Source organism: Triturus cristatus, chromosome 10 (genome assembly GCF_964204655.1).
Source record: "Triturus cristatus chromosome 10, aTriCri1.1, whole genome shotgun sequence".
In the NCBI taxonomy this organism is placed as follows: Eukaryota; Metazoa; Chordata; class Amphibia; order Caudata; family Salamandridae; genus Triturus; species Triturus cristatus.
Window position 1 is genome coordinate 1,054,379,005 of NC_140593.1, and position 25,387 is coordinate 1,054,404,391.

Consider the following 25,387-nt stretch of genomic DNA (forward strand, 5'->3'; position numbering starts at 1 on the left):
AGGAAACGTTGGGGGATCCACGCAAGCCATACCTCCCTGGAATCCCCAGGGTGTCTAGTTTTCAGAAACGTGTGGGTTTAGTAGGTTTCCCTAGGTGCCGGCAGAGCTAGGGTTTAAAAACTACAGCTAGGCACTTTGCCAAAAAAAGTTAATTTTTCACTGCGAAATTGAGGTGTGTCCACGATGCGTTTTGCGCCGTTACCCGTCGCGTGCACTAGGCCGACCCACACAAGTGAGGTACCATTTTTCTCGGAAGACTTTGGGGAACACGGGGTGGGTGGAAATTTGTGGATCCACGCAGATTCCAGAACTTTCCACCACAGAAATGTGGGGAAAATGTGTATTTTTTGGCAATTTTTTAGGTTTGCAAGGGATTCTGGGTAACAGAACCTGGTGGGAGGCAGTCAAGTCACCCCATCTTAGATTCCCCTGGGTGTCTAGTTTTCAAAAATGTATAGGCTTGCTAGGTTTCCCTAGGTGCCGGCAGAGCTATGGTTCAAAAACTACAGCTAGGCACTTTGCCAAAAAAGGGTAATTTTCACAGCGAAATTGAGGTGTGTCCACGTTGTGTTTTGCGCCGTTTCCTGTCGCAGGCACTAGGCCGACCCACACAAGTGAGGTACCATTTTTCTCGGAAGACTTTGGGGAACGCGGGGTGGGTGGAAATTTGTGGATCAACGCAGATTCCAGAACTTTCCACCAGAGAAATGTGGGGAAAATGTGTTTTTTTGGCAATATTTTAGGTTTGCAGGGGATTCTGGGTAACAGAACCTGGTGGGAGGCAGTCAAGTCACCCCATCTTAGATTCCCCTGGGTGTCTAGTTTTCAAAAATGTATAGGCTTGCTAGGTTTGCCTAGGTGCCGGCAGAGCTATGGTTCAAAAACTACAGCTAGGCACTTTGCCAAAAAAAGTTCATTTTTCACTGCGAAATTGAGGTGTGTCCACGATGCGTTTTGCGCTGTTACCTGTCGCGTGCACTAGGCCGACCCACACAAGTGAGGTACCATTGTTCTCGGAAGACTTTGGGGAACACGGGGTGGGTGGAAATTTGTGGATCCACGCAGATTCCAGAACTTTCCACCACAGAAATGTGGGGAAAATGTGTATTTTTTGGCAATATTTTAGGTTTGCAAGGGATTCTGGGTAACAGAACCTGATGGGAGGCAGTCAAGTCACCCCATCCTGGATTCCCCTGGGTGTCTAGTTTTCAAAAATGTATAGGTTTGCTAGGTTTCCCTAGGTGCCGGCAGAGCTATGGTTAAAAAACTACAGCTAGGCACTTAGCCAAAAAAAGTTCATTTTTCACTGCGAAATTGAGGTGTGTCCACGATGCGTTTTGCGCTGTTACCTGTTGCGTGCACTAGGCCGACCCACACAAATGAGGTACCATTTTTCTCGGAAGACTTTGGGGAATACGGGGTGGGTGGAAATTTGTGGATCCACGCAGATTCCAGAACTTTCCACCACAGAAATGTGGGGAAAATGTGTATTTTTTGGCAATTTTTTAGGTTTGCAAGGGATTCTGGGTAACAGAACCTGGTGGGAGGCAGTCAAGTCACCCCATCTTAGATTCCCCTGGGTGTCTAGTTTTCAAAAATGTTTAGGCTTGCTAGGTTTGCCTAGGTGCCGCAGAGCTATGGTTCAAAAACTACAGCTAGGCACTTTGCCAAAAATGGGACATTTTTCACAGCGAAATTGAGGTGTGTCCATGTTGCGTTTTGCGCCGTTTCCTGTCGCAGGCACTAGGCCGACCCACACAAGTGAGGTACCATTTTTCTCAGAAGACTTTGGGGAACGCGGGGTGGGTGGAAATTTGTGGATCAACATAGATTCCAGAACTTTCCACCAGAGAAATGTGGGGAAAATGTGTTTTTTTTGGCAATATTTTAGGTTTGCAAGGGATTCTGGGTAACAGAACCTGGTGGGAGGCAGTCAAGTCACCCCATCCTGGATTCCCCTGGGTGTCTAGTTTTCAAAAATGTATAGGTTTGCTAGGTTTCCCTAGGTGCCGGCAGAGCTATGGTTCAAAAACTACAGCTAGGCACTTAGCCAAAAAAAGTTCATTTTTCACTGCGAAATTGAGGTGTGTCCACGATGCGTTTTGCGCTGTTACCTGTTGCGTGCACTAGGCCGACCCACACAAATGAGGTACCATTTTTCTCGGAAGACTTTGGGGAATACGGGGTGGGTGGAAATTTGTGGATCCACGCAGATTCCAGAACTTTCCACCACAGAAATTTGGGGAAAATGTGTATTTTTTGGCAATTTTTTAGGTTTGCAAGGGATTCTGGGTAACAGAACCTGGTGGGAGGCAGTCAAGTCACCCCATCTTAGATTCCCCTGGGTGTCTAGTTTTCAAAAATGTTTAGGCTTGCTAGGTTTGCCTAGGTGCCGCAGAGCTATGGTTCAAAAACTACAGCTAGGCACTTTGCCAAAAATGGGACATTTTTCACAGCGAAATTGAGGTGTGTCCATGTTGCGTTTTGCGCCGTTTCCTGTCGCGGGCACTAGGCTGACCCACACAAGTGAGGTACCATTTTTCACGGAAGACTTTGGGGAACGCGGGGTGGGTGGAAATTTGTGGATCCACGCAGATTCCAGAACTTTCCACCACAGAAATGTGGGGAAAATGTGTATTTTTTGGCAATTTTTTAGGTTTGCAAGGGATTCTGGGTAACAGAACCTGGTGGGAGGCAGTCAAGTCACCCCATCTTAGATTCCCCTGGGTGTCTAGTTTTCAAAAATGTATAGGCTTGCTAGGTTTCCCTAGGTGCCGGCAGAGCTATGGTTCAAAAACTACAGCTAGGCACTCTGCCAAAAAAGGGACATTTTTCACAACGAAATTGAGGTGTGTCCATGTTGCATTTTGCGCCGTTTCCTGTCGCGGGCACTAGGCTGACCCACACAAGTGAGGTACCATTTTTCACGGAAGACTTTGGGGAACGCGGGGTGGGTGGAAATTTGTGGATCCACGCAGATTCCAGAACTTTCCACCAGATAAATGTGGGGAAAATGTGTTTTTGTTGGCAATTTTTTAGGTTTGCAAGGGATTCTGGGTAACAGAACCTGGTGGGAGGCAGTCAAGTCACCCCATCCTGGATTCCCCTGGGTGTCTAGTTTTCAAAAATGTACAGGTTTGTTAGGTTTTCCTAGGTGCCGGCAGAGTTAGGGTTAAAAAACTACAGCTAGGCACTTTGCTAAAAATGGGTAATTTTGCATTGTGAAAATGTGGTGTGTTCACGTTGGGTTTTGAGCCATTTCCTGTCGTGGGCACTATGCCTACCCCTACAAGTGAGGTACCGTTTTTATCGGGAGACTTAGGGTAATTCAGATATGTAAAGGAACTGTTATTAGCTATTGACTTTCGATGCATTTCTGCCTTCCAAATGAAAGACATTGTGTAAAAAAGAAGTCATTCTAAAAAATGACTGATAATTCTCATGCTAGTATGAGTATTCCCAATTTCGGAAATGTGCAAATATCTACTGTTTCTAAACTCTATATTTTGTTCCCATTTCAGAAATACATAGGTGTCTTTCATACCGATTTTTCCATGTACACATTTTTACAGAATAATTACTATATACCCGGTACATCATAAAAAACCATTGCAAGTTGCTGCTCAGTTTTTGGCTCTGGGTTCGTCGGGTTCTTGGTGAACCTACAAGTCCTATATATCCCCACAACCAGTAATGTCCAGCGGATGTAACGGTATATTGCTTTCAAAGAGCTGTCATAATTAGAAGAAGTTACAGGTGAAAACGTTGACACAAAAGGCTTTTTTATTCAACAAATTTTCAATGTATCCTATATTTAACTGTTAGTTTCTATAAAAAAACCCTTGATGGATCTACACAAATGACCCCTTGCTGAATTCAGAATTTTGTCTACTTCTCCAAAATGTATAGCTTTCCAGGATCCATTATAGCTTTTGTACCCATTTCTACCATTAACTGGAAGGAGGTCGAAAGCACAAAAAATAGCAAAAATGGGCTATGTCCCAGAAAAATGCCAAAACTGTGTAAAAAATGTTGGGTTTCTGACAAAAGTCTGGTATCCCCTAAAAGCTGGGAAAATTGTGATTTCAGCCCCACAAACCCTTTTTGATAACACTTGCAGGGAAAAACCCAGAAGCTTTCATTTGCAGCCCTTTTTTCTCATTTTCCCCCCAAAAAACTAAATTTTGCTGCATTTTGGCTCATTTCTGTGACCCCTCCAGGGGAATCAACAAACCCTGAGTACCTTCAGAAGCCCCATGATGTTGGAAGAAAAGGACGCAAATGTGGCGTGGATACCTTATGTGGTCGAAAAGTTACAGGGGCCTCAGCGCGCACTACCCCAAATAGCCAAAAAAAGGGCGTGGCACAGGAGGGGGAAAAGGCCTGGCAGCGAAGGGGTTAAAGATAATGGACCTTGATTTTTCACAATTCTAAGTATACAGGAAGGAGCCATTGTCAGAGTCAGTTTTTTTTTTTTTACTGAAGCAACAAGAAAGTTCTTATTATAAATCTTTGATTAAAAGATGACGCACCTAGATATTGAATTAAATCGTTTATACATACCCACCAAACAAGACATGTACCAGTGAGGTTCGGTCTGTAATTATGATCACCTTTTTAATAAAATACTGGCTTAGTTTCTTTCTCCCTTGTTAATAAATTATGTCAAACATGCATAAATAAAATAAAAAAAATTCTTAGACATTGTGTTCCTCAGATTTGCGCTTACATCACTGTTTCCCACCTAAGTTGGCAGGTCTGTCAATATTTGCCTTCACCTCTTCTTCTTAAGAGAAAGAAGAATGGGTGAAAAGCAGATCCAGAGGTTAATGATGGATGCCATATTACCAGCATCAATCACTGGCATTTCAGGAATGTGTTAACTGCATTGGGGAGCAATACTAAATGCATCATCTCCGGGTGTGCTGATGGTAAAATTAAATTCTATGTTCTGACGTGAAAGAAGTCTCAAGAACTAGTCTACAGTATGGACTTTACCTCACTTTACAACTCACCAATCATGGTGTAAAGCATTTTCGGCAATATCTCTCCTTGTTGACAACGGTCCATGCATTTTGTCAGTGATTTAAGGGCATTAAAATGTGACATATTTTGCCTAATACTAGACATATGCTTGATTTCACATGTGCATGCATTTAAGCGGTCGAGCTCCTGTCTGACTGCTCTTGTGCTTTGTGGTTGTCTTCTACAGCACACTACCCTGAACACTCCTGGGATTTACATCAGAACGTTGATCGCCGATAGCCCGGCAGCCTCAGATGGGCGACTCTCCGTTGGAGACCGAATCCTTGCCGTCAATGGGGCCAGCCTCATTGGATCCGATTATAAGAGGTAACACGGCGGATTTATACCCTGGGCATGCATTTCATTTCCATCTTCACTGGAAGGCCATGTCCCTTTCACACCCCATTGTTGTTGCCAGATTGTTCGGTGTTTGTAGAACCAGCGTATCTAGTTCTGGGCAGTGTTGTCCAATCATTGGTAGATGCCGATTTGTTAAATGAAAGCATATGAAAGGAACACATGTTTCTATTGATTTAAGTGAACAGGCAGCACTATAACCTGTTTATTTTACAGTTCAGCCAACCTTTGACATTGAACACAGCATAATAGTGGTACTCAGCCCCTTGCATTACCTATCAGGGTCAACTCATTTTATGAAATGGAAGCAATACGACAGTCCAAATTGCAGATGTTTGATTACAAGATTACAAAACATAGATATTGAATGAAAGGATTTAGACATCTCTACCAGACCGGAAATATCCCAGTCAGGTCCTGACAATAATTATGATAAACTTTCTAATAAAATACTGACTTGGCATCTCCTTTGTTTTTGATGTCAAGTACTGAATATAGATAAATTACAAGATTAAAAAAATCAAAGATTCTGATGTTTCCATAATATTCAACGTAATTAACTTCACATATGCACCAAAATGAAAACAAATTGTCAATTGGATTCAGTATTACTCGTTTGGGTAGAAATTCTATTGGCACCCCAAAAATAGTGTTGTGATGAAGGATGTGAAAATAAGATGGCCTTCACCGTGTAATCCTTAAAATACATTGCTCATTTTCCACTGACCTCTAGATCAACCAAAGCATGTTTATCCATAATCCAGGGAAAACTCGCCACCCAGTCAACACATGCTTGACCTTTGACACCACCCATCACAAATTTGTGACTATAACAGGCAGCCTAGGTCTCGACAAAATTTAAGCTGAAATCTTGATTCTCTGAACTCAGACACTAACAAAACATTTCTGAGAGGTAGGACGTGTGTCTGGTCCTACCATGCCGGCTTCCACGGCAACAGACTGTAGTCAACTATTCAGACTTTTCACCTGTAGGCCCTACGATCCAACGTGATCAGTGACTTACAGGGTAGCATTACCAGCAAGGCAGATTCCCTTGGAGCAGCATTTTGGGCTGCAGAGACTTGGGGGCCCTCAACATGAGCTGTGGACTTAAGAATGTGGGCACTGTGCAATCAGAAGAGACATGAGCTGCATGTCTTGAAGACCTGGAGAGCTCCTGGCATGAGCTTCAGTTCCAACCCGGCATGATTATTGCAGCGGTCTTACCAGAAGCACAAGGTAACTCCCAGTGTCTAGACTGTGTGTCCCTGGAGATGGCCATCCCTAAGGGTATATACAGAGGTGCTGAGAACAGAGAAGATGCAACTGTCTGCCAGAAAATGACACGTTACAATGCGTACTAATACCACGCATATTATTACAACTTGGGTATTACTACGCATAGTCATTCACCACGACCTACCATTACAACGCATACTTTTTCCACGAATATGCCTTTACCACACATGCTATTACAATGCAGAGGCATGCGTGGTAAAGGTATACTTTTGGTAAAAGTATCTAAGGTAAGTTACACTACCCTGCCCTATCCTAAATCACTACCCCTGCATGACCCCCTCAACCTCCAATTCTTTCCCTACACTAAAACACCACCCTCCCTCCAACCTCCAGTCCCTCTCCCTACCCTAAAACACTACCCTGCATGACCCCTCCGACCCTATCCTAAACCACTACCCTGCACGACATCCCCAACTCCAGTCCCCTCCCTACCCTACAACACTACCCCTGCACGGCCCTCCCCTGACCCCCAGTCCTCTCCTCACACTAAAACACTACCCTGCACGACCCCCGACCCTACCCTAAAACACTACCCTGCATGACTATCTGAATGTGATAGAGGCAGACAACATTGGGCACTCTCAATACTGAAGCAACGCTGGATGAGCTACCTTGGTGTGAGTGGCCCCGATCAGTACATTTCCCCAAGAGAGCTTATAACCCGTCAGGGTATCCAGGTGCTGGAGCAGGTGAGTGGGCCCGGTGGTGCTCCTAGTTGAACAGCCAGGTCTTCAGCTTCTTGCAGAAGTTGAGAAGTGGTGTGACAGTTCTGATGTGTTGCGGAATTTCGTTCCAGTTTTTGGCCGCTATGAAGAAGAAGGCGTGTCCTCCTGTATTGCTTCTGCGGATACGTGGGAATCGTGTGAGGGAGACAGAGGTGGAGTATAGTTGTCTTGAGCATGGGTTGGTAGAGTTAGAGTCGTTCGTTGAGGTATGCTGGTCCCGTGTTGTGAAGGGCTTAGTAGACGTGGATAAGCAGCTTGAATTTGCAGCATTTGTGGATGGGTAGGCAGTGTAGTTCAGTAAGGCAGACAGGGATGTCTAGATTGAGTCTGGTGGCAGTGTTTTGGATGGTCTGGAGTCTTTGGTGAGTTGGTTGGAGATGCCAAAGAAGAGTGCGTCAGCCAATGTACTGGTCAGGGCCAGAGAGAAGATTCGCAGTCAGGGAAGGTTAGCCTAGCACAGGCTCAATTCTGAGACACAAAGTGAAAGTCTTATTACCTCCATGTGGAATAGGTGGCTACCCTCAGTAAGGGTCGCAGGCTCGACTCCTGAGCAGGACCTCCTTCAAGACTCAAAGACATGCCTGACTCTGATGGAGAAATAGTGACCATTGCATCACTGCCATCAATGGATGACGAAGATGGATGAAGAACTTGTGGAGATCCTCAAGGCAATGCTCAAGGCCTGAATGGTCAAACAAAAGCAAACATACTGGCAGTTCAGTGAGAGATTCCTGGTGTGGTTGCCTTGCTCGCTTGTCCTCAGTCCCATGACGAGCATTAATCATGTCCTCCAGCAGTGGAAAATGAATGTTGGAGAAAGCAGTTATACAAACGAGGGGAAATAACTAGATTCTCTCTTCTTGCCTATTATTCTCAAGTGCTGAAGTAAGTGATGCCCCTATGTCAAAGACTTTCATGGAGAAATTATTTTAAGGTATGAGGTGGAATCCCGCTCCTTGCAGGCAGGAGCTGAACATGAACATCAGAAAGTCAAAAAAGATGTAAACGTCCTTGGTGACGGTGTACATTCCCTGGAGAAATCTAAGAATAACTATCCAGAAGATTTAGAGTTCTTGAGACAGGATTTCATGGTCTTGAAAGAAGAAAACGTCATTTGCCAGGGACATGAGTAGGATTTGAAGAACTGCTCCAGGTGCTTTAATGTTAGAATATGAGGGTTACCCTGAGGAGCTGGACGAAACGACATTGAGGGACACATTCATAGGTTACTGCTCCAGTCAGACGCCAGAAAAGACATTGAACCCAACACAACCCATCGAACAGTGACACCTGCACCTCAGACTGATATAGATCACCACTTCCAACAGAAAGATGGATATTTGAAGCAGCAAGAAAAAAGGTGGCATCACCTGTGAAACGTCTTGTAATGCATTATTACATGGCAGTAGTGCGCACCCTAGGCACCAACTACAAGCAATATCCGATGGGGAAATGGTTCGGGCCAGGAGAAATTGTAGTACAGATGAGAAATTCACCAAACCCTGGCTGACATTAAACAGAAATTTTCCATTAGAGGTTATGATAAGAAAGCAAGTAGTAGGGCCTCCAAATTGGAGAGAATGAAGACACTAGCGCATAAGAAGTCGGAGGCAAACACCAAAAGGGAAATTATTAAACCAATACTTCCCTATGGCAGTAATACTGGCCACATAAGCTAGATATTGAATAGACATTGGCATTTACTGAAGGAAGACAGCATCCTTGCACAATACATAAATGAGAAGGCAAATACAACATTCCGAAGAGGACAAACACTTAAGGGACTGATCAGTCCGAGTTACCCAGGTACTATCAGAATGCAGCATAGCTGGTTAGGACAATACAATAGAGGCTTTTTCAAATGCAGGCACTGTTCAATATGCAGATTAGCTAAAGGGACAACAAGATTTAGCTACAATAACAGTCGCTTGTTTTATATTACCAATAATATCACGTGCGCTACAGGATATGTTGTTTATATTTTGATATGTAGATGTGGTAAGATATACGTGGGCAGCACAATAAGGATGTTGAAGGATAGGGTAATGGAACACCTTAGGGCAGTTAAACAGGGAGACCCAAAGTATCCTTTTGCCTTCCACACGCTCACATATGACAAGCAGACACAATACAGGACTTTTGATTATCACGGACTTAAAGTAGTTCCCCATAGGGAAAGGGGTGGTAATCGAGAATTGCAGTTGAGACGTCAAGAAGCAATATGGATTCTATACCTGAAAGCAGTACATCAGGGACTGAACATTGATCGAGGACTGCACCACTTCTTAGGGGACTAATACCTATCGAGCAGGTGTGCTGTTCTTAACAATGATATTATTGACTTTCTGCTCATTAACCATGTAAATGATATGTGGAAATGTTCTTTATAATATGCAATAACATTTGGTGTGACCTATATACAATATCATTTATTAACATATATATTATAATCATGCCCTAGAATATGAATCTGCCCTCCTTCAGTGATGAATATGGTTTTGGTACACATTTTGTGGGCGTATGAGAACTGCTAATTGATTATAAACATACATGTGCTTATTCAGGATGTAGATAATTGATGGAAGTATATGATTGAATTAAGGCCTGCCTTGATTGGGCAAATTTATTGATGGATTGAAATACTGGTACCAATGTAGGAACAACTTAGTGTGATGATCATGTTTAACATTAATAGTGCAGAGACCAGATAAACTTCTCTGCCATTTGTCTCCTTTTTTTCTCCTTTTACTCTTACTCCCTCTACACACCTGCTCGGATACTCTTAAAGCATGAGGTATTCATTTTTCAAGACTAGCCGAACTAACACTTCTCAAGGATCCTAATTTCTTGTATATGTAGGTCCAAATAAGCCTAATAACAGGACATAACCACCAATATATTTGAGAGGGCTAGTTGGTTTAATATGACTTCCCAATACGTTGTATTATGATTCTTTGGGAACTTCAAAATGGCCGCTGTACTTCACTTATATTATCGCACTCTGTCCTTTATTCTGAGGTAACTGGGTGGATTACGAAACACAGATTTATTATATTAGATTATTGATGTAAGGAGATTATTATGTGTGTACACCCTGGTTAGTTGGTAGAATTTTTTTGACATTGCCAACATTAAAACAAATTTCTTCACTTGCTGTGGCTTTCGATATTGGAAGATGGCCGCATACTATGTCCACTAATAAGAAAGGACTTGGTGGATCACAAATTGTTCATGTACGACAGTAAAATATAGAACGAATGATGATGTTGTGTTTATACTTTGCGGTGAGTTTTTGATACGATATCAACTGCATTTGGAATAAATTTTCCTATACTCGGTTTTGACTTTTGACATTGTAAGATGGCCGCCCCAGTTCTGGTTACATGGGCACACCTTCAACATGAGGGACGTTGTTCATTTCCATACTACTTAAGTCGATTATAATGGTGGCCATCCTCCACGCTGATATTTGGTCTTTGCTTACTCTGCGGACCACAGGACTTTTACCGATACACTTGCGGGACAAATAGTGAGTACTAATGTGACGATTATGATATAATAAGGATTATAGTATGTGGTATTATTTGCCGGTCGTCTTGTGTGGGGCCCTTATGGCATGCGTGTACTAATATGTCACTCCGTTATTACTGGCAGTGCCTATTGGGTTGGGAACTCGTATGCGTGTATTAATACTTTACTCCAATATTACTGGCAGCGTGTTATTGGGTTTTGCACGAGCTTGTATAAATATTTATCACATACCTGGCATGCATGTACCAGTAATTTATCATGTTAATACTGGTAGTGTTTATGGTGCTTTGGAGCTCGAGCTTATACTACGCGCCTGGCACCCGAATTATGATATTGATTAGCGCCCATTACAGAGGAGCTGCTGGGATGCCCACCCACAAGTGTATATACTGTTGGCCAGTTACGCATGGTTATCCTTGCATGAGGAAGTAGTGAATTATAGTTGCTAAGGCCATATGCGTTCACGATATGTATTTATTCACAGACTCTAATAGCACTGATAAGACAGAACTAGAGTACACCGGTCTGACAAGTGATGTTTTACACGTTGTTGGACGCCCTGTTGATGGGGCTTGTCCGTGGGAACTACTTGTTAACCATACTTGATTGCTGGCAGTCTTTGATCTCTGATGAGACCTTTACTTTGACTTTTAGATTTCCTAAACCCTGGACTTGAGACAATTGACATTGGACATAAGGTAAAGAGTCGGCCGTCTGACCTCTTTGCGTCACTGTGTATACTAGATAGCTCATGGGTAGTACATCCACTAATAGATACTATTTCTTTGCAGAATTGTTATCATTATATACTCAACTGTTACTTCGGATCTAATCATTCTAGTTGACCTAGTGAGAATGAGTCTGTTACTCTCCCACCATTCACGGTCTTATCAATATCACATGGCACTGCATGTTGTTTACTTTTTCGCACAAAACTCGCACGCTGTTGGGTATGATGAGACCTGGACACACGTGAAATCGAAACTGTTCCACAATTAATTCAACACTACGAACTGATAGCACAGATTCTCTTACTACTACTAATGACACTCTTTGGTGAAGTTTCGAGGTCGTATGACCCTGGTGATTGTTATCACAATAAGATTGAAGATAACTCCTCCTGATTAAGTGAAACATTCGTGTTTTAGATGCATTGCCCTGATGAAGTCTGCTGTGACTGAAACAGCTCTAGGCGAAACATGTGTTGGCATATGGGTATCGAGAAAGACATTGGAATAAAAGACTTCTGAAACCACAATTTCAGTCTGTAATTCTGTGTGCTTGGAGAAATTGTTTAATAACTTCTGGACTTTGTCCCTATTGAGAGGGAATGGTTGGCTTCCTCTCCTGAAGCATCAGATGGACTATTTGCATAATTATAAGTCTTATATTCTGTACTTTCAAAACAAGGGGTAGAGTGTGCCTAATTTATCTTCTTTTGTCTCAGTAGTCTCCAAATGGTAAGAGGTGAAGCAATTTGCAGTAGACACAGAAAAAGAGAGGGGGGGGGTCACTGATCAGCTTTGAGGAGCAGGCCACTCATTGGTGTGGAGAAATGCAGACTGCAAGGTACTCCCAGGATAACAGTGAATGGTTGCTGTGACCAAGTTGGGGGATGGCTGCTCTTCCCGTATGTCCATGTCAAGTTAGGTGATATGGGTGTGGGGAGATGGTAAGTGGATGGTCATTTTGTGGATTTGGGTTCTCCTAGAAGGGTTTACCATCCAAGTGAAAAGGAGGTTTACTTCGAGTTCTGGGGTGTCTTCTGTCTGAAACTTGGTCGGGGGCTGTTGCCACCTTCCAGGGATGTGGGTCTCTTGAATGCCTGGGCACTATAGGACCAACATCTGGGCCATGATGTGGGAGGGCCTGCCATACATCAGATAACCCTGTGCTACCCATATGGATAGGAAATTGACGTTATTTCCCTCAACATACAGATTAGTGACCAAAATAAGTAGATACCAGCCTTTAGGCATCTGAGAGGGAATGTCTGTTTTCACCAGACACGTGTCCTGGCCTGAGACACCTGGTGGGCTAGGTCAAGTAGCATTCTCCATACAATTCTTTGCTTTGGTGAAACCCAAAACTAAGCGGGTTGATATATTGCTTGCCCACATTCTGGGTTATCACTTCAAGAGTCCATCATAGGCAAGCAGAGATGGAGGCTACTGTTAAACTGACTACTTAGTTAGACCGATTTCACTGACAAGAGCCAGCAAGCAAGATCTTGCTTCATTGGCATTATACTCTGCGCTGTCTACATGCAGTATCCAGGAACCTTTCGGTCTTGTGCTGAAGGGGTTATGGTCAGAAGCCACTCTGTCACACATTCTCTGGGAGCATGTCCATGTACAAGCCCTTTGGAAGGAAGTTCTGGAAGCACATAGAAAGATTTGAAGTCTCCAAGTCCATACAACTCCACCCTGACCCCACTAGTGTGCTACTGGGATGGCTAACCCAAAGTACTTGGGGGAGGAAGAAGACGGAAACTGAGTTGCTCAAATTGTTATTATTGTATACTAAACATTCTTCTGACCAGATAGGGGTCCCCCAATTTCTCATATCCTAGATTAGAATGTCATAGTATGCAACGTGTTGGGAATATAACAAATCATCCATACCATTTCGGACGTGGAACATACCTTTTCGTTGAGCTAAAACGATCTTCTAGACTACCTGTAAGAGGACCATAGGGCAATGACTTGCCGAAGATATCTATGGCCCTGGAAATATTAAAGGACTAAAGTCATATTGAGGGCGGTGGGGGATTGCCCAAGCGTTATTCCACTTAGAGGGCTGAAAATGCTTAACTAAAGCAATTGTGATGCCCATGTGACACTGCTTGTTGGCAGGGGGAGGGGCAATGGGTAAATGTTGGTTTGCTGTTCGTTTGAAATTCAAGCAGCAATTTTCTATAAAAACGTATTGAAACATAAACAAACAAGATGTTAAGCCCTATCACTTCCAGCAAGAGGTCCTGGGAGCACTAAACCAAACCAGAAATCTTCAAAGTTTTGTAGCCTTCTTCATTTACATAGTAAACTTCAAAATTACCCATCCCACCTCAAACTCCACTTTGTAAGGAAATGTTCTCAAGAAATTAGTAGTGACTCACCTTTATTAGTTCATATCCTCCACTGTTATACTTTGCTGCTTTTAGTTACAATTTCATCTAGTGTGTAACAAAGAAACGGCCATGACCCAAGTCATCGGAAACTTCTTCTGGGCTCTTGGTGGTAATAAGACAGACTTACCACAGATGCTAGATCAGTCAGCAGTCTTTTGTACTACATACATCTCTCATGCGCCTGGTTAGCTGAGACCTGGTGCTCTCTAATGCAATCCAAAACCAATTTACCAGATTTCCAGCTCCTCTTTAGTAGATAGTCCCCACTAATTTGTGTCTGAGGCCATCTGGGACCATTACGGCATACCCAAAAATGCATGGTCTCATCTTGAGTCATTAAAAAGAATCTTAGAGTTATAGTATTACACAATTTAAAAAAAGTCATTGAAAAGAGTGAGACCATTTCTCAAAGTGGACACAGTTAAAAAAAAAACTATCTAATGACTCAAGGGAATTCGTCTACTCCAATCTCTCAGTAAAACAGGGTCAGGTGCTCACCAGCAACCATCATGAATTAAAATACATTGTTTCTCAATAAATAGTGCTGTTCTAGCTGCCCTTGCTCTGTAAAATTCAAATTCATTGTTCATGTGTTTAAAACAAAATAGAATTCTACTTTCACAAAGATCCAAAAGAGCTCTTCTCATCTGCTATGGTGTCCACAATGTCAAGAAAAAACATTTACTTCTCTTCAGTAGGCAGGCTTGAGTGGTCAGGCTCGCCTGAGTTTTGGGTGTTGATTGCAGCCTGAGAATTCAGCTTCTTTTCTCAACTGACTGGGAGCTGGCCCTAATGATCTTCTAGACACTGTTGTAAGGGTCTCATCTCTAAAAGGGTGCTTGATAACCCAAAAACATAGGATACCAATGAGCCCCAAAAGTGATGATATTTGGTGCACCATCAGAAGTCTTATTTTTAAGGTTCTGAGACTTGAGGCAAATAAAAGCCAGTCTCTTAGGATACTCTCTTGCCAAATGTATGTCGCTATAAGGTAATGGATGAACTGAAATGGGACTACATTAGACTTGTAGTGACTTAATCTGAGACCCAAGTGCCAAAGGAAAGGGACTTATCTTGAAGTGACGCTTTGCCCTCTGAGATATTAGCACTTTTTTTTATAAGTCAGTCATCCAAGCTAGGACACACAAAAAATGTCATCTTCCTGAGGTATGCAGCAACTACCACCATGCACGTTATACATGTTTGTAGAGATGATTTCAGATCAAAAGGGAGGACTCTGTATTCATAGTGCACACTCCCTACCAGAAATCTTTGTTTCTGTATGATGGAGAAGTAAAAGTAGGCATCCTGAAGATCTGTGGCACACGTTCACCAAATCTACTGCCTAAATAATAACCCTGGGCATAGTTTGCATAGTAGCGCTATGCTATGCGAAGTGCACTTCGCAAGCTACGCGAGCTGTGTAGTGCAGTAGGGAAAATGCTGTTCGCACTGATTGCACAGTGCCAGATGCTTGTTTGCACTGTGCAATCATTGCAAATGGCATCTTGCACAGTGCAAGCGGCCGTTTTCTGCTGCTCGAGTAGATTTGTACTCGAGCTGCAGTTTTCTCAACGCGGACGGTCGCGAGCATACGCGACCACTCGCAATGAGAAACCCCATGTTGAGAATCTCGCCGGGAGGTTTATTTTCTACGCTCGCGATTGGCAACTTGATGTTGCTGATCGCGAACGAGGGCAACGTCTCGCCGGGATGTCATTTTGCTAGCTCGCTTGACGTTGAGGACCGCGAGCAAGCAAAAAATGCCCGCTACGCGTTTTTGCACTGTGCTACGTGCAATTCGTGTAGCGCATAATTGCGCAAACTACGCGAGCATAGCATAGTCCTACGCCCAGGGTTACTACATAATCAAACCAGCCGTCAACGGCGAGCATGTTTCCACTCATACCACCTTCAATGTCATGGGTCTCGATATTGAACTGGTGCATTCCTGTTGGTCCTTTTGGTATCTTTTCCTGGATCTCCATTGTGAGGGGTCCTCGAAAACAATGGAAGAAGTTGTGCTAGAGAAAGCACCCTCTCCATGTCCCTCAGATTTTCCAGGTGCTGCTTCTTCACACCTGTGCTGGTCCTACTGCAGTTCATGCAGTCTGATTATTTTCCCTGTGCTTTAAAGTCCTCCTGGTCATTATTTGACACAATCGACAGAAGTTTGGAAGTGGGGAAGGACACAAAAACGGACAGTGAGGGTATGTTTGCCCTTTCTTCCTGTACAGGTAGGACTCTTCACAAAAAGGAATGGTATTTTGTGAATGAAAAAATATGTTTCAGTGACAAAACATAAAAAATGTTCTCTTTGTCCGTAAAGAAATGGAGTGAAGGTGTTTCTCAAAGTATTGGAAAGGCTTCCTAGAACAAAAGCATTAAAATGGTTGAGCTCAGTGCCTCAGTTTTCTATCACCAGAAGACAGAAAAAAAGAACTGGCTCAACTGCTGCTGACAGGGCTTGATGTGATACCGGTGGTATGCTATTCCTTCAGGAGGAACAGCTGGTTCATCTACCTTTCTGATTTCAGCGCGTTAGGCTACATTTTCCCTATTTCCTCTCATCTTTCCTTTAAGGAAGGTCTGTCAAAGTTTTCTTGTCACTATGTTATTTATAATGACTTTATTTCTGGATTTAAAATGGATTTATTTTTTAAAGTAAATAGACAAAAGTTGGCCAATATAAACTTTGTACAGGTTGTACATAACACTTCATTTATTTTAACAAAAATTAGCTCATCTCAAAAAAAGCATATAATATATATATAAGTCGGAGTTCCAAGATGCACTTGGCAGACACGCCCACTTGGAGAGACTAGAAATCGGGGCTCCGAGTCTCTGCGGAAGTATGCTGCTCCATGTTTTGCCCCACACCTGTGATCAAGAGCGCGGGACGCTCGAAACGCGTAAGGACTTTGAATTGGGCAGATGAATGTTCTAAGCAGCAATTGATGTAGACAGTGCTGCCTTGCGGAAAGAAATTCACACACAAGACGTGCGGCTCACCAAGTCTGGTGCTCTGTGTTGATGTTAATTGCGGCCTTCCAGGGTCGCGGTGAGCCCCCCCCACGTATGCAGTGGTGTCCAACGGGGTACTACACCCATGACATGGGAGTCTTGTGCTTTCTGCCAACAGAGGAAGAAACACAGTACTGCCACATCCGTCAACTGACGAAGAAACCTACCAAGGTGATTGAATTTTTAAACATGCTTGTGGCAACCGCTACGATATATTATTTACTTGATGTAAGAACTCGGAGTTCCAAGATGCACTTGGCAGACACGCCCACTTGGAGAGACTAGAAATCGGGGCTCCGAGTCTCTGCGGAAGTATGCTGCTCCATGTTTTGCCCCACACCTGCGATCAAGAGCGCGGGACGCTCGAAACACGTAAGGACTTTGAATTGGGCAGATGACTGTTCTAAGCAGTGATTGATGTAGACAGTGCTGCCTTGCGGAAAGAAATTCACACACAAGACGTGCGGCTCACCAAGTCTGGTGCTCTGTGTTGATCGATATATATATATATATATATATATATATATATATATATATTTCCACACTGTTTGCGAACAGCCACCGCGCTCCTAATCAGCAGGTGCGTCGTCGAGTAGACCTCGCAAACCAAGTCCAAAATATGAATGAATACTCCTCTCACACCAGGAATGACGACGCCATGTCTTGACAATATCGCTCAGATTTTAATCAACGGCAATGTCGGACGCGTTTCGCCTGAACCAGCAGGCTTGTTCACCAACAAAGTTTGGTCAAAAAAACACCATTTTAAAGCCGTGCACATGATCAATCACATGATGAACTACAAATAAAGTGCATTGAAAGACAGACTCGTAGTTCATTTAGGTTAATGTGAAAACAAAAGCAGACATTTGCGGAATTAATCTCAATTGAAATTTAACTAATATCACAGATATTCCAGCGTAAATACGCACAAAAGAACAGTACTGCTTGTTATGTTTCTCACATACGGTAAACCCTGAATAAAGCCCTTGTGGGCATACGCAATGATTCTTGCTGTTGTCTAACTAATTAAGCCCCAGTGGGCATACACTACATGATTTTCCAACCTCTTAAAAGCACATCATGACTTTTCTTATTATATAGAATAAAGTGCTGCCCCGTGTAACCTCACAAAACATACAATTTATACAATACCTACATTTAAAATTGACATAAAAAGAGAATGCAGAAAGAGAGCAGCAACAACATAATCCTAATGACTTGGGTTTCAAGCCTTCATAGGTGTGTAAACAGGTCCTCTTCCATGTTGACAAGACGTACCCTGTGGCTCGTCATTTTGCAAAATACCATGAAAATAATGATGCAGGCCTCACGTACTTTGTCATTGATGCGATTGCGCCCAATATTAGAGGGGGCAATAGGGAAAAAGATCTTAGAAAACTGGAGTCCCGCTATATCCTAGAGCTTAATAGCAGAGCCCCGACAGGCCTCAACATGGAAGAGGACCTGTTTACACACCTATGAAGGCTTGAAACCCAAGTCATTAGGATTATGTTGTTGCTGCTCTCTTTCTGCATTCTCTTTTTATGTCAATTTTAAATGTAGGTATTGTATAAATTGTATGTTTTGTGAGGTTACACGGGGCAGCACTTTATTCTATACAATAAGAAAAGTCATGATGTGCTTTTAAGAGGTTGGAAAATCATGTAGTGTATGCCCACTGGGGCTTAATTAGTTAGACAACAGCAAGAATCATTGCGTATGCCCACAAGGGCTTTATTCAGGGTTTACCGTATGTGAGAAACATAACAAGCAGTACTGTTCTTTTGTGCGTATTTATGCTGGAATATCTGTGATATTAGTTAAATTTCAATTGAGATTAATTCCGCAAATGTCTGCTTTTGTTTTCACATTAACCTAAATGAACTACGAGTCTGTCTTTCAATGCACTTTATTTGTAGTTCATCATGTGATTGATCATGTGCACGGCTTTAAAATGGTTTTTTTTTGACAAAACTTTGTTGGTGAACAAGCCTGCTGGTTCAGGCGAAACGCGTCCGACATTGCCGTTGATTAAAATCTGAGCGATATTGTCAAGACATGGCGTCGTCATTCCTGGTGTGAGAGGAGTATTCATATATATATATATATATATATATATATATATATATATATAAAGTTTTCTTGTCACTATGCATGCAAGCAGGACATTTCAGTGCTTATGAATAAAAATAAAGATCCCCTGGACGATAAAAGAGTCATTTCCGTGGGTTGAGATTGAAACTGGTAAAATTCACACTGGAGCGGGCCTTTAATGGCCGGTATAGCCCACTACAGCAGGATATAAGGCTATATTATAAAATTGGAATGTCGAGATCTCCTTTGAAGACAATGAAGTGGCTCATGGCTTATAATGGCTGTTATAAGCCTCCTGCTCCAACATTTTAATTTTTGTCTTTCTGTTTCTCCCATTTTAATTTAGAACATTCAACCCTCAGTGGGAGGAATGTTCTTATAGCCCTTTGGACTTTGGTAATACCAGTTGCCCTCTTCCTTGTTATAGGCCCGAGCCTTAAGGCCTTTAACAACTGGTATAGCCCTTGGCAGCAGGCTAAAATAGAATTTTATTGCTGAATCTGAGTGCATCGCTGCTGTGAACATCAGGTGATGCCTCATTCAAAATAGTCTTGATCTCAGAAGGATTCTGTGGTGATGCCCTAAAAGTATGTAAGAGGAAACAGAACTAGGGTGAATTTAAACCTAGTTCCGTTCTCTCAAACGAGAGTAGATTAAAGTTTTCCTAAAGTTAACCCTTACATAACAGGCCCAAACGTGTGATTATGACACTAGGTATTGTTCACCAGTGTTAATGAGAGTCATACACTTCGGCCCTGATTACTAATTCCCCTTGGGGATTTGCAATATTTATAACATCTGGTAAAATACGATACTGTGGTTTACCCAAAATATGAGGCATAATTTTCAGATGTTGGTTCTTTAACACCAAAATATGCATATCCCAGTATTTACTAGGCTGGTATATTGTAGCAGGTTTGATCTGCCAATATGTACCTGAGAAAAATTGCAGGGACGTGTGATTTTTACCGCACAGATCAGAATTCTCCGGGGCATTTCTAATCAACGCCATAGACGCTTAATATAGATTTATTTTTACAATTTGTGCATTTATGCACAGAAATTAGCAAAAATAAATTGAAAATGCGTATTTGTACAAAGCTTTATGTAAGCGTGGCTACTTTTTGATGGGAGCTGGACGAATGATATTTGTTGTTTGTTTTTTAACTAGCTATACTTCCATGCAGGCAAATGTTTTTGAGCTGCGACTGGTACCTGGCTTCAAAAAGAACAAAATCCACATAAAACTGCAACATAAGAAACCAGTGTGTAGGGACACTGCCAGTTCTTTCCCCAGGCATCATAATGAAACTACTGTTCCATGTAGCAAGACTCATAAATTCTGCATTGCATGCCCCTTTTCTCTCTGTATCTAACCGTTCTGCTCCTGGTTCTTTTCAGTGCAGTGGACCTGATCCGTTCCGGCGGAAAGAAGCTGCGCTTCCTGGTCGCCAAGTCTGAGGTGGACGTTGCTGAGAAGGTCAACGCTGGGTCCTCCAGCTAGCTCGCGCCATGGAGGCCTTGTTGGACACTTTGGAAATTAAGCAATTTATTAGCCCACCTATCGAAATGGAAGAGACATATTTCATTCAGTCAGTTACTTGAAACGAACAATTGACCGACAGTATTGAAAGGCAATCACTCGAACTACAAAGCATACTCTTGGGGTCATATTATCAACAAACAGCGTTAAAATGATTGCCGCTTTAGCGGCAGAAAACTGCTGCTAAAGCGGCGATAATGGGCTTGATAATATGCCCTTGAGAATTCCCATAGAAGCCCATGTTCTGGTGTCAAAATTGGCTTCTATTGAAATTCTCTGCGCATTATTATCAAGCCCATTATCGCCGCTTTAGCGACAGTTTTCTGCCGCTAAAGCGGCAATAATTTTAACGCCGTGCTTGATAATATACCCCTTCGAGTCATAATGTGAGAAGGTGTTGGGTTCATGTATTAGACCATGGGATACCATATTAAACCACGGCATCATTTTCACAGGGCTTCTCCCTTAAAGAGTGTACACTATTCGATCATCTTAGAGCCTGCCGTATCCATCAGATGTTTACGATCACATTGCATATGTGGGCTCAATTCACAAAGTCTTTTCTACAAGGAGCTGTGTCTTACTCTAGGCTTAGATGCAACTTATCCATGGATCTCTGGGAGCAAGGGGAAATGTACTCACGCTTACCCAAATAAGCATGTTTTACAATTGGAAATTGGACAATTGGAAATTACTCACACAAAATACTTTGTGGCAAGGCCAAAATAGTCAAGTGCAACTCACAAGAGTACGACACGGCAACTCATGAAAAATGTTTAGTGAATTAGGCTCGGAGTGAGTAATTACTTCATGACCAGGACACTGCGAAGTTTGTCAGTATTATCGAATTTGAGTGCACTCTCCTTCGTTGAGTAATCAACCAAGGGTGACCCATTATGGTCCATTGTGGCTCCCTATGCGCTCTAGTGTTTAAGCTGGAGACTCGCGTACCACTTGGTCACCGGCCAGACACTCCTGAATGGAGGACTCCAGTAACTGTTGTCCTTTTTTGAACAGTCCACACTTGCCCATCCCCCTTCAGTCCTGTTGCAACAACCCTTTGTAACCCTCAAGGTCAAAAAACACGGAAACTCGAGTTATAGACACAAGGACGACTTTTCAAAAGTAGCACAACTTCCTTCAGCTAAACTAACCCAACTGTGAGAGCGACCCATTTGTCACAGTCCACGCCGAGCAGAGGAGGCCTGAACGCACAGGAGGACACAGAGCCACACAGTACAGTGGCAACGTTATTGGCTTGACCTGCATCCGAATGGAGGGAATCATCACCAAAGCTACTAACATGAACAAGGGTGTTGTGTGTTAATAAAAAGTTTAAACGACATTGTTTATAAAATCAACCTGTAAATAACATAGTTTGCAAATAAAGGCCTGCTGGCGTTTACGCTGATTGAGTAAAAGCACAGTGGGAAAGAAAATATAACTGAAATGCTGTTCCTAAAACCCAAACAATGCATTGCCTTACACAATAACGAGAATTTCACATTTTGTTTCGGATGTGTGTTTTTCTGAAAAAGGCTTACAGGAGACCACGAGGATTGGATTTATTTGATCCACACGGTTTCTTAAATAAGTGAGCACTGCATTCACTTCACCATTTTTAAGGGCAAGGGGTTGTGCAGAAATGAGAAAATACGTCACCCATAATCAACCTCTTTGTTTTACTTTCTTTTTGTATAATTTATTATTTAGGCATTCCATACCTTAGCTCTATACCAATAACAGTATTGAAAGGCCAATTAGTCTGGCATGTGCTCTATCTACTTTCCTGGAACTTACATTCTAGCTCTGTTTTAAGGCATCTGCAGCCAATAATACGGTAACATCCAAACAATACTAGTAGATTTCTTACCTTTGAATTTCTACAGGCATCAGACTGGATCCGGACGATTTTTCGTGAGCAGTACCCCTGCGTGCCGGTAGGTGGTGTCGAACGGCTGTGCATGGTGTCGTCCATGCTGGAAGTGACTTATATAGGTGCCACCTCGGCGCACTGATATCAGTTCTTTTCTTTTCGTGCCAGCCAGCACTGATCCGAGAAAAGGGCTACCCCTATTTCACTTTTTGACAGGATTTTTGTGACGTTTTGATCTTGATAGAGGTGCTGCAACCGGGAGTCTCCTCCTCTGAATCCCAACTCCTGTTTAACGCAGCCCTCACCGACATCATTCTGGGGACCTGGTGCAAACCCAGCACAGAGGATCCTGTGAATAGGACGGTTGCCTGCCTGCCACCCTGCTCCAGGGGACCCAAATTTCCTAACAACACCCTACCTATCTTGATGGTCCAAGCCTCCACTTCCTATGGCGTGTTCCCTGCTGCTCCAACGGACAGGGAATCCAAGAGGCTGGACAACTTGGGAAAGAAATGTTTTCTTCTGCCAGCCTTGCATTGCTATGAGTGAACACCGCATGCTTATGGGGCTTCTAATCCCACACACTGTTGGAAACAGTTGCGCAAGTGCTGACACAGGTCCTGGAGGAGGCCTGGGCCATTCTCTCAAGCAGTTACAGACGAGAGAGATGCAGCGAAGTTCACTGTAGGCACTGGGTTGGACACGACCGACTAGGCAGAGCGGATTCATCAAGGGTGGCCCTCAGATTCCATGTCTGGCTGAGAACATTGGCTTTTTGGGGGATGTTCAGGCTTCCCTCATGGACAAGCCCTTTTACCCGTCTCTTCGGAGACAAGGCAGACTTGGCACTGGTGCATGTTAAGGACTCGCAGGTTATGGCCAAGTCCTTGGGCCTCTAAGCTTCCCCACGTCCCCAGTCTGCCTTTTGCTCCTTTCATGACCACGGGAGGGGCTTTCAACCATGCCAAATCCAACCCAACCACCGAACAGCGCAAGCTTCCCAGCTTCTGCGTGGACGCGGTTCCTATCGGCCTCATGGATCGGGCAGCTAGTGGTCTGTACAGCCACGCCACCCCCCACCGGCAGCTGCACCTCCAAACCTTCCTAATCTTGTCCTTTTAGATCATGGGCATCTAGTTGGTAGCAGGATCCACCATCACCTCCACCACTGGCAGTCCATAACATCGGACAGGTGGGTTCTGCAGATCGTCCAAAGGGGCTACTTCCTCCCCTTCAAGACTACTCCTCCCTCCATGCCTCAATCTTACGACCGGCTGATGGAGAATCAGTTGCTTCGCAAGGAAGTCATGACTCTCTTGGCCAAGGGAGCCAAAAAGAGGGTTCTGGTGCTAGAAGTGGGCAGTGGTTGCTGCTCCCGCTACATTCTTGTCCCAGAAAGGACAAGGGCCTTTGTCCTGTCCTAGATCTCCGAACCCTCAACTACTTCCTAAAAAAGTAGAAATTCGAGATGCTCACATTGGCCCAGTCTTGTCTGCCCTGGACCCAGGAGACTGGTTAGTAGCGTGACTTGCAGCACACATATTTTCACATCCCCGTCCTACCTACGCATCAGCAGTACCTGCAGTTTACGTTACGGCACAAGCATTTTCAGTTCACCGTGCTCCCTTTTGGCATTACCAGCACCCCTCAGGTGTTCACCAAGCTGATGGCGGTGGTCACAGCTCATCTGCGCAGATCAGGGGGGGGGCAGTCTTTCCTTATCTCGACAGCTGGCTGCTGAAGGCAGGCTCGCCTCAGGCTGTCATCTCCCAACTCCAGACTACGGCAGACCTCCTACATTCGCTGGAGTTCACTATCAAAATGCCGAAGACACAGCTGACTCCTTCTCTGACGCTCCCTTTCATCGGTGCTGTTCTGGACACAGTGCAGTTTTGGGCTTATCCGAGTGGCAAGTCCAGGATATTCAGGCAATGATACTGATGTTTCTGTCTCTCTTGGGTTTTGACTGACTCTCGTGGCCTCCTGCATCCTGCTAGTGACACAAGCCAGTTGGCATAAGCAGGCTCTACATTGGTACCTGAGGTTCCAGTGGGCGCTGCATCAGGGAAACCTCTCTGACATGGTCCAGATCGGAACTGCAAATGACCTGGAATGGTGGCTAACGAACCCCGACTGGGTCAGAGGATGACCCCTCTCCCTTCCACAACCAGATCTCGCAGTAGTGACAGATGCGTCACTCCTGGGATGGGGCAGCCATCTGGGAGAGGTGGAGATCAGAGGACCCTTTCTACACTCCATCAAGGAAAGGGTGGTACAGGTGTTTACAGATAACACAGATATGTAGTACTGCAACTAACAGGGCGGGGTGGGAGTAGTGAACCCCTAGTCAAGAGGTCCTGCGTCTTTGGATATGGCTGGAACAGCAGGGCACTTCCCTGGTGGTTCAACACCTGGCAGGTTCCCTGAATGCCAGGGCGGACAAACTCAGCCGTCGATGCCTAGTGGATCACGAATGGTGTCTCCACCCAGAGGTGGCGCAAGGTCTCTTTCAACAGTGGGGGAAGCCTTGTTTAGATCTGTTCGCCTATGCCAATAATGTGTAATGTAAGCATTTTTGCACACTGGAGTTTCCAAAGCAGCTCTCGCCTGAAACACTTTTCGTCTTGATTGGAGCTCAGGCCTCCTGTACGCCTTTCTGCCCATACCACTCCTGCCCAGAGCTCTCAAGAAGATCAGGAATGACTGGGCCCAAGTCATCCTTGTGTCTCCAGACTGGGCACAGAGGGTATTGTGGTAAATTTAAATTACCTAGACTTAAT

The 25,387-nt window shown here is 43.8% G+C and overlaps 1 protein-coding gene across 2 annotated transcripts in view; it reads left to right on the forward strand.

Annotated features, from left to right (window-relative positions):
- RADIL (Rap associating with DIL domain) overlaps positions 1–22,156 on the forward strand; it is a 448,013-nt gene extending 425,857 nt beyond the window's left edge. For both annotated transcript variants that reach the window (XM_085629184.1, XM_085629183.1), the window contains exons 14-15: positions 5,213–5,352; positions 20,590–22,156. In XM_085629184.1, the coding sequence (XP_085485310.1) occupies positions 5,213–5,352; positions 20,590–20,692 (243 nt within the window). In that variant the 3' untranslated portion in view covers positions 20,693–22,156. The remainder of the gene's footprint in view (positions 1–5,212; positions 5,353–20,589) is intronic.
- The last annotated feature ends 3,231 nt before the right edge of the window (positions 22,157–25,387 follow it).